The sequence below is a fragment of the Bos grunniens genome, chromosome 1 (genome assembly GCF_055505025.1).
Source record: "Bos grunniens cultivar Pamir isolate PY7600 chromosome 1, Bosgru_T2T1.0, whole genome shotgun sequence".
Classification (NCBI taxonomy): domain Eukaryota; kingdom Metazoa; phylum Chordata; class Mammalia; order Artiodactyla; family Bovidae; genus Bos; species Bos grunniens.
Window position 1 is genome coordinate 83,466,154 of NC_141165.1, and position 13,050 is coordinate 83,479,203.

A 13,050-nucleotide genomic window follows, 5' to 3' on the forward strand; every position below is an offset into this window, starting at 1 on the left:
ATTTTTGATGCCTTTATAAACTGCACATGCATGTATCAAGCCTTCAGCTCGCCTAATTCATGAGCTTCTCTTGGATCTCCTTCAGATTCTAAAGCATTTAACCTGTCCAATACTCCTCTCAGCCTCCCGAGATTGCTCTAAACTTATGAAAGTTCTTCCTAAACAAAGACGTCATACAAAGGAGCAGGGCAAAGAGGCAGCAGTGGGTTTTCATTATTCTATTGCTCTATCCCTGTATTAACTCATCCCGTATTCCCTAGCCTCCTCTATGCTCAAGCAATATTAAATTTTCTTAAATTGGTAGCCACCCAGTGAGAATTTATCACCTGTATTTCACGCCTTTCATTCCCTACCCTACACCTTCACCCGTCCGCTCCTCATTTATTTAACTTGAGAAGCACAAGTTCCCAGTTCCACCCTGGAGGCACAAGCTCCCAGTTCCACCCCGGAAACAGAGGGCGGAGAGGGGAGAGGGGAGGGGGAAATAAAGTGGTTCCTACAGAGGCTTTGAGTGCATGAGCGAGTCCTCCGCCGGACCGTTTTTGCTGCCCTCCTGGAAGAGCGGGGTGGAGGTTTGGCCGACGGACCAAGTACGGGTGCTGAGCAGGCTCTTACGGAAGTCCATTCGCCATTGGGAGGGCCGCAGAGGCTGCTCTGTGCCCTTGTTGCTGCGGGCCTCTTCCTGGGTCATTCCCGGAGCAGCAGCTGGACTGGGGCTGACACCCGGGCTCCCCGCTGGCCGCCTCGGCGCCTGTGTGACCTCCTTGCCGGCGGAATGTGGCGAGTACGCCGGGCTGCCGTGGCCTGGTAAGTCCGGGCTCCGACCTGGCTCCGTTATTTCTGGGGCGTCCAGAAAACGGGGCTGCCCCATCACTACCTCCAGAGTGTGCAGATAACTCTCAGGCCAGGCGGAGGGCAGTTAGATGGTTCCGGGATATTTTAGAGGTCCCAGAGTCGCAAGAGCCCTGACTGGGTTTACCTGAGATGCTTGCCCCAGTACTGGCCCCTGTCCCTATTCCTCTCGGAAAATTCTGGGCCCATTTCAGTCTTGGCCTGTTTCTGTTGTCCTTTTGTGCCTGCCCCTTCACCCGTCTGTCCTCGCTGTTATCTCTGTTTCTGGTCGCCCCTGGTTTCTGTCCCCTCTCTCTCTGGGCTCTATGGTGCTTGCTATCCATGTGTCACCTTTTCCGCGTCTTTTTCTTCTACCTCCACGCTAGGTTTACATTGCCTTTGCAGGTACCTGAGCTGTTCTGTTCGGATAAAGAGGACTCTGTCTCTTTCCTTAGTCCGCTGAAGAACATGAATGGAGTCAGATTTGGAGCAGTGACACATACAGTATCAGAGATGGTGATTAGAGATATTTTCTTAATAACAGCTTTCTTTTCAGTGTTCATGGAGGGAGAGTTGCTTTTTGGATGTGAGGTGGTGAATGTAGCGCCACTTTTCTAATCACCGTGTTATTGTTGACCTGGTCTGACTTAATCCTAAACCGAAAATGATAGAAGTATTTACATTTCTGTGGGTTACTATGTGCATTTTAATGAAATTAAATTTGGCTCTAATTTTTACACGTAGTTGTGTTCTAATGTTCTTAAATACCTTCAGATTTAACTCACTGTTGACAGGCATTTGATGAGAAGTAACATGTATCAAGCAAAGTTGGAAAAACCTGATTTCCTGAGTTAACTCAGTCTCTAAACACCTGTCCTAAAGATTTTTTTAGGAGTGTTTTAAGTGGTGTAATTTATAGTGTTTGTAAGCGATGGAATCCATTTGCTTTATATAGATTAACCTTGAGTCTAAATTTAAAACTGAAAAACATACAATAGGTGTAGTTTTAGTCAAATAGAATACTTGGATAAGTTACTTCTGACCTCATGGAATTTTAATTTCTGAGTATATCCACAGCCTTTGGTACTAAACTAAGTTATTTACAACCTTTTTATTTCTACTTCTCAGTATTTACTGGGGAAATATATTTAGTTTTCTTTAAATAAGAACAGGAAAGACTTTTCAGAAAATAGCACACTTTGTTGAATTGATTAAGATATTTAGGGAATGCTTTAAAAATTGAGTTTAGAAACTAGATATCAACTGATAATTATTGATTCAGTTGGATTCTGTCAGCTAAATTGTTTCTAAAGTTACTAATGACTCCATAGTCATGGTTTAAGATATCTTACGTTGACTGCACTGTTGAGCTGCCTGCCCAAGTAGAGATGAGGAAGGTCAGATGCCCCATGTTCTGGAGTTTAGGTTCTTACTCTTTAAACAAACATTCTTTGACATGTATATCTAAGTACATACTCAAAGACATGTAAGAAGACTAATGACCAATATTTATTTAGGTGCAATAAGTATTTGCATAAAATTTTGAAAAAATAATTACATGCTAGGAAACAGTGCTTAGGTTAAAGGAAGATGGATAAATGAGAATAGATGGTTTCTGGAGTGAAGGTCAGGGAGCCTTGTTTTGCATCACATTTGATTTTTAGTTCATCCTAAATATAGAAGTATATATTCAAATTCTTTTCCACTGTCACTAGTCATTCTACCTTAGGTGAGACACAGTTTAAAAAAGCAAATTGGAAAAATAAGGATCCTTACCAGGTTTTTCTGAGAGTTAACAGTAGCGTTTGTGCAAACATCTGCCATAATGCCTGTCAGTTACATACCCCTTTCCCGTGACTGTCCTTCTTCACAACATAATTTCAGTGTTCCTCGATTCCTTTTTCTTAAGATATTTCTAGTCCCATGTAATTAAATGAAATATTTTAATTCTTTAGAGCGGGGCCTGGCCCGTAGTAAGCACTATGACTGTGTATTGAATAAGATAATCAAGTGTGTGTTTGTTGGTAGGAGACTTTCATTCTCTACCAGGAAGAACAAGAGGGAAGAGCTCAGATAGCAACATGTGCATTTAGATCCTTTTCTCTTTGGGGTGTTTTTTGTTCTCTTTCTGTTTCTGGGGAGCCTGGTACCTGAGGTGTTAATTTTTTCTTAATTTCCATCCCTGAACCATCTCTGGATTGTGAGACATGAGAAGGCAAAGAATAGATGTTGTAAGCTACTGAAACTTTTGTGATTAAAAGTAAAAGTTTATGTGCCCCTTTTTGTATAAGTGCATCCATAATTCACGTTTATTTTCTTTCTGTTTAAAGAAAATGTTAGTCATTGTATTTATGTCTGTGCTGGGTCTTTGTTGCCTCACAGGACTTCCTGTAGCTGCAGTGAGTGGGGTCTACTCTAGAGTCAGGGCCCTAGGGCACATGGGCTCAGTAGTTGTAGCGCTGGACTTAGTTGTCCCCCAACATGTGTGATCTTTCCAGACCAGGGATTGAACACATGTCTCCTGTATATGCAGGTGGGTTCGTGGCAACATTATTTTTTGCTATTTTAACACATCTTTTTTTCCAGTTTTATTGAGATATAATTGACATACGTCACTGTATAAGTTTAAGGTGAGCAGCATAGTGATTTAACTTAAATACATCATGAAGTGATTATGAAATAAATTTAGTGAACAGCTATAGTCTCATATAGACTCAAAATAGAAAAAACATTTTTGTGATGACAATTCTTAGGATTTACTGTCAACTTTCATATATAGCACATCAGCTGTGCTGATTATATTTATCATGTTGTACACTACAGTCTTAGTATTTATCTTCAGTTCAGTTCAGTCGCTCAGTCGTGTCCAACTCTTTGCGACCCCATGAACCACAGTACACCAGGCCTCCCTACCCATCACCAACTCCCAGAGTCCAGGCAAACCCATGTCCATCGAGTCGATGATGCCATCCAACCATCTCATCCTTCGTCATCCCCTTCTCCTCCTGCCCTCAATCTTTCCCAGCATCAGGGTCTTTTCAAATGAGTTAGCTCTTCGCATCAGGTGGCCAAAGTATTGGAGTTTCAGCTTTAGCATCCGTCTTTCTAATGAACACCCAGGACTGATCTCCTTTAGGATGGACTGGTTGGATCTCCTTGCAGTCCAAGGGACTCTCAAGAGTCTTCTCCAACACCACAGTTCAAAAGCATCAGTTCTTCGGCACTCAGCTTTCTTCACAGTCCAACTCTCACATCCATACATGACCACTGGAAAAACCATAGCCTTGACTAGATGGACCTTTGTTGCCAAAGTAATGTCTCTGCTTTTTAATATGCTGTCTAGGTTGGTCATAACTTTCCTTCCAAGGAGTAAGCGTCTTTTAATTTCATGGCTGCAGTCACCATCTGCAGTGATTTTGGAGCCCAGAAAAATAAAGTCAGCCACTGTTTCCATTGTTTCCCCATCTATTTCCCATTAAGTGATGGGACCAGATGCCATGATCTTAATTTTCTGAATGTTGAGCTTTAAGCCAACATTTTTTCACTCTTCTCTTTCACTTTCATCAAGAGGCTCTTTATTTCTTCACTTTCTACCTTAGAACTATAAATTTGTGCCTTTTGACTGCCTTCATCCATTTCCCCCTTCTACCACCATGCCTGTAATAACCACAAATCTGATCTCTTTTCTAAGTGTGAGTGTTTGGTTTTGAAGTATAATTGACCTACAATGCTGCATTGGGTCCTATTGCACAGCATAGTGATTTGGTATTTCTGTACCATTTCAAAATGATCACAGCGGTGAAGTCTAGGTCGGATATGTCACTAAATAAAGATATTTTGTTTTCAAATTTATTGACAGCAAGTAGATGTCAACAGCTAATAAAATAAGTCTCTTTTTTCCTTTAGTTTGGATTTTTTGGGCCATGATCATTACCCACATATAGTAAATCGAGGGACAGGCTCTGGAGTCCCTCTGTCTAGGTTTGAGTCCCTCCATTACTTCTTACATCAGTGGGGACCTTAGTAACTTATTTATATCTGTCTGCCTTTTCCTTGTTGATAAAATGGGGATGATCCTTATACTTTTATCATAGGATTATCAGCAAGATTAGCTGAGTTAGCTCCCATTGCAGCAGCGTCTGGCACACAGTAAATGGTTAGTGCCCGTATGCTATCGTGAGACAGGGTGTAATTGGTCAGGTGTGCCCTGTGTATTTTCCCTTTTGCATATTGTTTTGTTAATATCATTTCTTTACATTGTTTCCCTGTCTGATCTTTCTCCCACACCTACTTTTCTTTCAGTGAGGTCTGCCAGTCCTTAGTGAAACACAGCTCTGGAACAAAAGGAAGTTTACCACTACAAAAACTACATCTGGTTTCACGAAGTATTTATCATACACATCATCCTACCTTAAAGCTTCAGAGACCTCAATTGAGGATGTCATTGCAGCAGTTCTCCTCTCTAACTAGCCTTCCTTTACGTAAACTGAAACTTTCTCCAGTTAAATATGGCTACCAGCCCCACAGGAATTTTTGGCCAGCCAGATTAGCAGCAAGACTCTTGAAACTCCGGTATCTCATACTCGGATCTGCTGTTGGGGGTGGCTATACAGCCAAAAAGGTGAGTTTCACTTTGCTACTGCTTTTCCAGCTATTCCAGCAAATATTTTAAAGTTTCATAGCATATGTCATTTTTCTTTAGTGCAGTAGAATATAATGAGATGTTTAAACATTTATCGTGTGTCTCTGTCATGTGCTAAACTGTTTTAATGGTGCTAATAGGAAAATGCTCTCAGAATCTTAGTTATTATAAGAGGTGAGAATGGCCTAATGGAAGGAGCACTGACCTGGGAGTGAGAATACCTTGGTTTGATTTGCAGCTCTGCCATTTAGTAGCCCAGGAAGGGAAGTTAGGTGGCATGCTCCTGCAACCACTTCGTGGCAACTGTGGGACCAGGCAGGGTCTCCTGATGCCTGGTTTGTTTTCCCTCTGTTCTTCAAATCATGTTTAAAGTCAAATCATGAAACCTATTTGAAATAAAAGTGTATTTTGAATTTTTCCATTTTTTGTATTTAGCAGAGAAACATTTACATGCTTTATACACTTGTCTGTTAATTTTTAGAAGAGCAAAGGCCACTTTGTTTCTCAAAATTGTGAACATAATACATTACTCTTAGCAGCTTAGCAAGTTTTAACAAAATAAATTTAGCTAGTTTTTCTTTATATTTTATATGGCATTCAGATCATTTGACTGGCATACTTTCTTATCTTTTAGACTTTTGATCAGTGGAAAGACATGATACCTGACCTTAGTGATTATAAATGGATTGTGCCTGACATTGTGTGGGAGATTGATGAGTATATCGATTTGGGTTTGTATCAACATCAGAATACTTTTCTTGGTTGTCTCTTTAGGAAAGAAAAATAGTTGTATTGAGATAGCTCCTTAACTCTAAGGTTGCAGCAGTTTTATTTTCATAATGAAAGTGATAGACTAGCAGAGGAAAAATTGGTAAGAAACAAAAATAATCCACTGGTTCATCACTTTAATACAGCTGCCAGCGTAGTTTCTTTTAATTGTACCTATTTTGTGTATGTGGTTAATGTTTTACTTTCCTTTTTAAAAAAGGTATAGTCATAGTGAACAAACACTTTGCTATCTTGTCTTTTGTTAGCTAACACATTTGTCAGCATTTTCTACGCTGCCAAGCAGCCTTCTTGAACATCGTTTTCAGTGTTGTATGTTACTCAGAACAGCTTCACCTAACTAACTCTCCTTGAGTACCTTGGTTACCTCTACTTTTTATTACCAAGTTCCTTAAAAGCCTGCTAGTGGCCAGAGTAATTTCTCCTGTTAGTCTGCCGTTGTTCCCTTTTTCTAGTAGTAGATGAGAAACAGGTATATTTGATAGTTGTGATTGCCAGTAAGTCATGGTGATCTTTAGGGGAAAAAAAAAATTGTCTGATGAAATTATTTTCCTCAGGTCTCTCTTTATAGACTTTGTGTAGACTTTTTTTAGACTTTAGCTTAGGTGTTTGCAGGGATGGATTTAATCTCTGCATGCACTATTCACAACACTTTATTAAAGATTGTTGCACTGATAAAGATATATACAGGAAAAGCGCGCCTTCAAATTATTTTTCTAACATATATGAGGAGAGCTTTTTAACTTGATAAATTCAGCACACAGTAATGGCTATGAGCCTCGGTTCTGAAGCTACGCTACCTAGGCTTAAACCTGACTGCCTCACTTTGCTGGGTGCACAGGTCCTGTTACATCTCTGTGTTCCATTCCTTATCCGTAAAATGGGGCTGATGAGAACTGTTTTGTAGCATTTCCACGAAGATGGAACAAGTTAATGCTTTTATTGCATTTAGAATAAGACCTAATACATATTTTTATTTTGAGAAACTTTGTGTTTTATCTTCTCCAGAGAAAGTTAGAAAAGCCCTTCTTGAATCAGAAGACACTGTAAAGCTGTACCAAACTTGGACAGAATTGTTGAGTATTTGTAAACAAAAATAAATACTTGGTCACTTTATAAATAAGGCTAGCAAAAATAAAGGCTTGTCTTGGGTTCATACACAGGTTTTTCGAAATGGTAACATAAAAGGAGAAAGAGAAGTAATGAAATTCTGTTCTTGAGTTTAAACTGACATTACTTTTTTAGAATTTGGGCCAGGTGCTACAAAAGATTTTTAAAGTACTTCTGATTCCAATCCAGTGTTAACATTTATACCTTGTTTCTGTCTCAAGGCATTTAACTTATGAATCAAAAATATCTAAGCCATATGTCTGAGTCTTTTTAAAAATTTTTCATGGCTTATAGAATGTCATCAGAATAACACATTGTTTCAGATACATGTAGCAGTTATAGTTGGAATAGAGAGAAAAATGGAAAACTATTTAAGTTTGTATATGATTATTTAAATTGTATAAATGGTTCAGTAGTCACATTTTAATTTGGAGACTATCCTTTTCTTTTCTTCAGAGAAAATTAGAAAAGCCCTTCCTAATTCAGAGGACCTTGCAAAATTGGCACCTGACTTTGACAAGATTGCTGAAAGCCTCAGCTTACTAAAGGACTTTTTCACCACAGGTAAGGAAAGACCTGTGTTCGATCTCATTTAAAATATCAGGAAACACAGAGGAAAGATACTTAAGATACATTCATATTTTCCATCTTTTAAATGAAAATGTTTAGTACAAATAAAAGCCAGGTTTTTTTATTAGAAAGATAAAACAAAATTTTGTTGCTCCATAGTTTTAATTTTTTTTAATTTATTTATTTTTATTTTTTGGCCACATTGCACAGCATGTGGGATCTTAGTTCCCTGACCAGGGATTGAACCCACGCCCCCTGCAGTGGAAACAAAGTCTTATCACTGGACCACCAGGGAAGTTCCCGTGGTTTTAATTTTTGTTTGGCCCAGCAAAATGAAGGTTTTCAAGAACTTAAACATCTTGGATTTAGTCAGTGAGGGGAAAGTAAGTCACTTGTTCTTGACAAGCAGATGAGACTTCCTGTGTGTTTGCTTTTCATAATTGATTAGAGCCGATTTTAAAACATTTAATTATAATGGACCATTATGAGTAGAATTTGCTAAGGTCAATCCTGGTGTATTTGCCCAATTCTGCCCTACCATAATATAAATCTGAGGTCTCAGACATCTTTGTTTGCTCATTTCTGTTAAATTTTACATTTCTATTTCCCCTTTTGCTGATTTTTCACAGGTCACAAATTGGTTAGTGAAGTCATAGAAGCTTCTGACCTACTTCTCTTGTTAGGTGTGTAAACAGATATTTTTGCTGATCTTAACATGTCTTTTAATGCTTCTAATAAACTAGTTGCAAATAAAATTGCAGACCAAATTTATAATGCTGCTTGTGCTGAATTTTAAAATGTCAGAATTATATTGGGCAAATTCATTATCCTAAATTTAGGTGGAAATAATAAAATAATTATTTTGTGATAAAACTAAAATTCCTAAGTATGTATCTATATTATAAGGTTAAAACTGTTAAAAAGAAAGTTTGCTTAATCAAACTATTTTCTTGAACCAGATCTGGTTGTTTCTTATAATTGAAATGAAGTCACTTTAGTTTGTCTCATCTGTCTGGTCACAGTTGACATTTTTACTTTTTTTTACTGTATGTGGTCTCTTATGGCAGTAGTGTATGGCCAAACTGTAAGTACTCTCATGTAAAATAATCTTATCAAAGATTCTTATTTTTTAATTGTACTTTTCAGTGACATTTTTAAAAATCAGTTAAACAGGTCCTATAATGGTTTTGAAAAATTTTTTTCTTAGGTTACCACTTTGTTTCTTAAAATGATTTTTGCTCTAAAAATCCACTTACCTTTCAACTGACTAAATATAATATGGAATTTAATTTAGACTTTTGGCTTCACTGGAGAATTTATAAGACTGAATATTTATCTTTAAGGTTCACCTGGAGAAACGGCCTTTAGAGCGACAGATCCCGGATCTGAAAGTGACAAGCGTTATAGAAAGGTAAGTATAAAGGAGCACTCTTCACATAGGTAGTCTTGAAAGATTTTTTTTAAGTTTTTACCTACCCTAGAAGATTTTAAAATGGTAACATATGAGAAGCAACCATAAAATTATTCAGTGGAGGTATTGTTATTATTCTTGGTACAAAATGCAAGGCATTTATGCAACAGTTCTGGAAATATAATTGGATAATCCAGTTTCCCTCAAATATATTTGAGAAATATTAGTTTCCAGGGTTTCTGCAACAAAGGGTTTTGTTGTTAAATATGTGTGACGGGAAACGTATAAATAAAACAAGCAGGCTTCTTTTCTCTGGGATTTCTCAGACTTTGATATATGCATGTGCATTGTGAAGCTATAAGAGATTCGTCAAAATATGCAGAGTTTTCTAAATATATTTACCAACAAAACCCTTTTTTCCATGAAATATCTTCTAGATACCAATGTTTCATGATATATACTTAAGGGAAATCTTAAGGAAATAACAGGTTTGTTACTGGGGGATATAGATTTCTATTACATTGGTAGTCAACAAAATTAATGTATGGAGTTATTTAGGATATGCTAATTTCCATACATGCTTTAAAATCCATATAAAGTTTTAGGAGATTTGCTGATATAGAATAACATGCATTGTTATGTATTTATATTCATGTTAGCCTGATATTGTCTTAATCTTCACTTTTTTTATCTTTTCAAAATTGTAATATAAGTGATTCCTTGAAAGCTTTTTTCAAAATAATACCTAGATAAATAGATATCTGGAAAATACTCTATGAACATTTAAAACATTAAGTGCAAACATTTAACAATTAAATAATGAAGGTTATTGTGGTTTTAATGCATTGAGGTAAATAATTTCACGGCTTTTGGGGGAAGCAGGAAGAAAATAATTCCTTTGTGTAGATTTCCATCTGGTTTCCTATCCTTCAGCTTTGAACTTTTTACATGATATTCCACGTGTCAATTATATTTCAAAAGATTTTTTTTTTTGTCTTTTAACTTGATCTTTTGGAGAAAACATTTTTCAAGATGTGTTTATATATGTGTGTGTGTATTTTTTTAACTTGATCATTTTTTATATCCTTTTCCATTTCCTTTTCCTTTATCCTTGGTGTTATTTTGACCAGGGACACCCTTGACTATGCATGCTACTGGGAAGAAAAATCTGAATAGAAATTAGCCTTTGATGATCGACTTTTTTTTGAGCCAAAGGCTTGACCCTTGATGCAGGTAGATTTAATGTGCAGAGAAATGAATGTATCTGGGGAGAAGGAACCTCTGTTAACAGAGGTGGTAGTATGATTTTCAAGTGACAAGATTTCTTGTTGCCTAAATCAGTTAGGTGAGGCCTGCATCTCTGTTCTTTTCTGACATGGCCTATGATTGTTTTGGTTCATGAGAATCCTGCCTGTTTTGGACCTGACAGATAATTCCCTTATAATCCTGCTAAAGTGATAAATGAGTAGTAGTAATTGATAAATGGTCAGGAGCTCCGCAGTATAGAAGAAACAAGAGAACTAATCTCTGAAAATTTATATTTACAGATTTTATTTTATACAGTAGACATGAGAGCAAATTTATTGCTTTATTTTATAATTCACTTTGCTTGAAGATAAATACTGCTGTAGACTATTTCTTTTAAACTTTTCCATAGTTTATGGTGATTATCTTTCCATTAAAAACTCATCAGTTGTTTCCCACTATTTGTTATAAATACTACATCGAGTTCTAGTTAATCCATTTTCATAGGTTAAATCAGATAGTATTAAATGTAGTATAAATATTTACTATATAGAGAAAGTATTGTCAGCATCAACTGGTGGTTTTGAATTTTATTAATATGCAGCATTTTTTCAAGGCTTAACTGTGTACCTGTGATGTTTGAAAATAATGAACTATTCAGACAAGATGCAGATACATGGATTGTAAGAAACTTGTCTGTAAATGGATGGTTGAATGTAAGCATGGACAGGGAGACCTTAGCAGAAACCTCTTTGAAATTACTCTAAAATATCAAATTTGAAAATTTGGGCAATAATCAGAGGTGATAGGATGGAAGCCAGGCAACCCACTCCAGTGTTCTTGCCTGGAGAATCCCAGGGACGGGGGAGCCTGTTGGGCTGCCGTCTATGGGGTTGCACAGAGTCGGACAGGACTGAAGCGACTTAGCAGCAGCAGGATGGTAGCCAGAGTTCAGGTGGTGCCTTTTTGATTGGTTTAGTCTAGTGTCTGAGAGCCCCAAGATTTAAAAGCGAAGTCATGACTTAGCATAATGATCGACTGGTTTATACCAAAGTTTCTAGCTAGACTTATCTTAGAAATGTAAATGTGAATTGGATTTTTTTTAATGTAATAAAAAAACATTTCTATGAATAGAACTAAAAAGAAAAACTTGTTCTTTTTAATAAGAGAACACATCTGGAAAAATACTGGTGAGTAGAAGGATAGTTAGGAGCCTTTGTAAGTCAGCTTAAGTGAAAGTGACAGGGAGTTGCAGGAACACAGAGGTTGATTGACTTGAGTCAACAGAATGAAAACAAAATAGATTACCTGTGGTTCCCAGTCTGGAGTTGTTAGACTTTAGGTGTTCTGAAAAATTGTAATTGAGGTCTTCAGAAAGTCAAAAAGCGTATATTTCCACATAATGCTGCACAGGCTAACTAAACATCAATCAAATTTCTTTGACTTTGCCTGGGTTTATATCTATTCAGTTTGTGGGCAGTAGTTATGTCAATCAAAAGTTCTTTATGTATTTTTGATAAATAAAAAATGGAAAAGTACTGAAACTACATTTTAGTAAATGCTTTTAATCAGAATATTTTAAACTTGTGTCCACTATAGAAAAATACTGGAAAGAGCCCTTAGTGTGAACTTAATAATGTTTTTGAGACCTGGATATCTGAAGGCAAATTCAGAATTGGAGTGGCAAGCCTTCTTTAGTGTTAACGGACTCGCCTGGTTTGTAAATCCCCAGATTTCTGTATTCAGTCATAATATGCATAGTAACGGGACCACATAGTGTATCTCCTCTTTTTAGATTCAGTAACATTGTTGTATTCTAGTGAAAATTTGTTAAATGAGACATTATCTGTGCTTTTATTCTATCATGTTTCTGATTGGTCATAAACATCTCACAGAAGTAGGGAATATTATTCTGAGGGTTATAAGTACATTTATAATTTATAGAAAATATTTGAAGTCCAAATCATAAAGTGTTGTTACCATTTTAAAAATAATCATTAAATAGTAATGTTCTTCCTTCCCACATGTTACTGTAATTCTTATTTGTGTGGCTTTACTTATTTTGTACCCCCCCACTTCTCTATTCCCTTTTCTGTGCCTAATTTTCCCTCGTCCTCAAAGTCCAGCTTCATGAAGCCTTGTATAACCATTTTAGTCCCAATAATTATACTCTTAACATTTAAGGCGTTAGACAGATGAAACACTATTTACTTTGGGTTCCATTCTTAGTATTTAAGGGGCTGTTTCTGTCGCAAAATCTCTGTTCTCAAAGCATGTAGGATATTGCTGAACTCTTAAAAAAAAAATCTGTCAATTGATTTAACTCGGTAAAAGGCTAATTTAAAGTAAGTAAATTTGGCTAATGCTAACAAAAGTGGGCCCAGATTTTTATGTAATGTGTGTTTTTGCTCTGATTACCTGTGAATTTCTCTTGACCTTCAATATTTGAACAACT

At 36.8% G+C, this 13,050-nt stretch overlaps 1 protein-coding gene across 5 annotated transcripts in view; it reads left to right on the plus strand.

Annotated features, from left to right (window-relative positions):
- Nucleotides 1-627: 627 nt before the first annotated feature.
- The window catches only part of OPA1 (OPA1 mitochondrial dynamin like GTPase), an 83,615-nt gene continuing 71,192 nt past the window's right edge, over nucleotides 628-13,050 (plus strand). For 3 of the 5 annotated variants that reach the window (XM_086320206.1, XM_086320228.1, XM_086320254.1), the window contains exons 1-6: nucleotides 628-807; nucleotides 5,134-5,452; nucleotides 6,108-6,204; nucleotides 7,826-7,933; nucleotides 8,569-8,622; nucleotides 9,283-9,350. In XM_086320206.1, coding sequence (XP_086176332.1) covers nucleotides 776-807; nucleotides 5,134-5,452; nucleotides 6,108-6,204; nucleotides 7,826-7,933; nucleotides 8,569-8,622; nucleotides 9,283-9,350 — 678 coding nt within the window. In that variant the 5' untranslated portion in view covers nucleotides 628-775. The remainder of the gene's footprint in view (nucleotides 808-5,133; nucleotides 5,453-6,107; nucleotides 6,205-7,825; nucleotides 7,934-8,568; nucleotides 8,623-9,282; nucleotides 9,351-13,050) is intronic. The other 2 variants (XM_086320217.1, XM_086320239.1) reach the window with 1 other exon arrangement.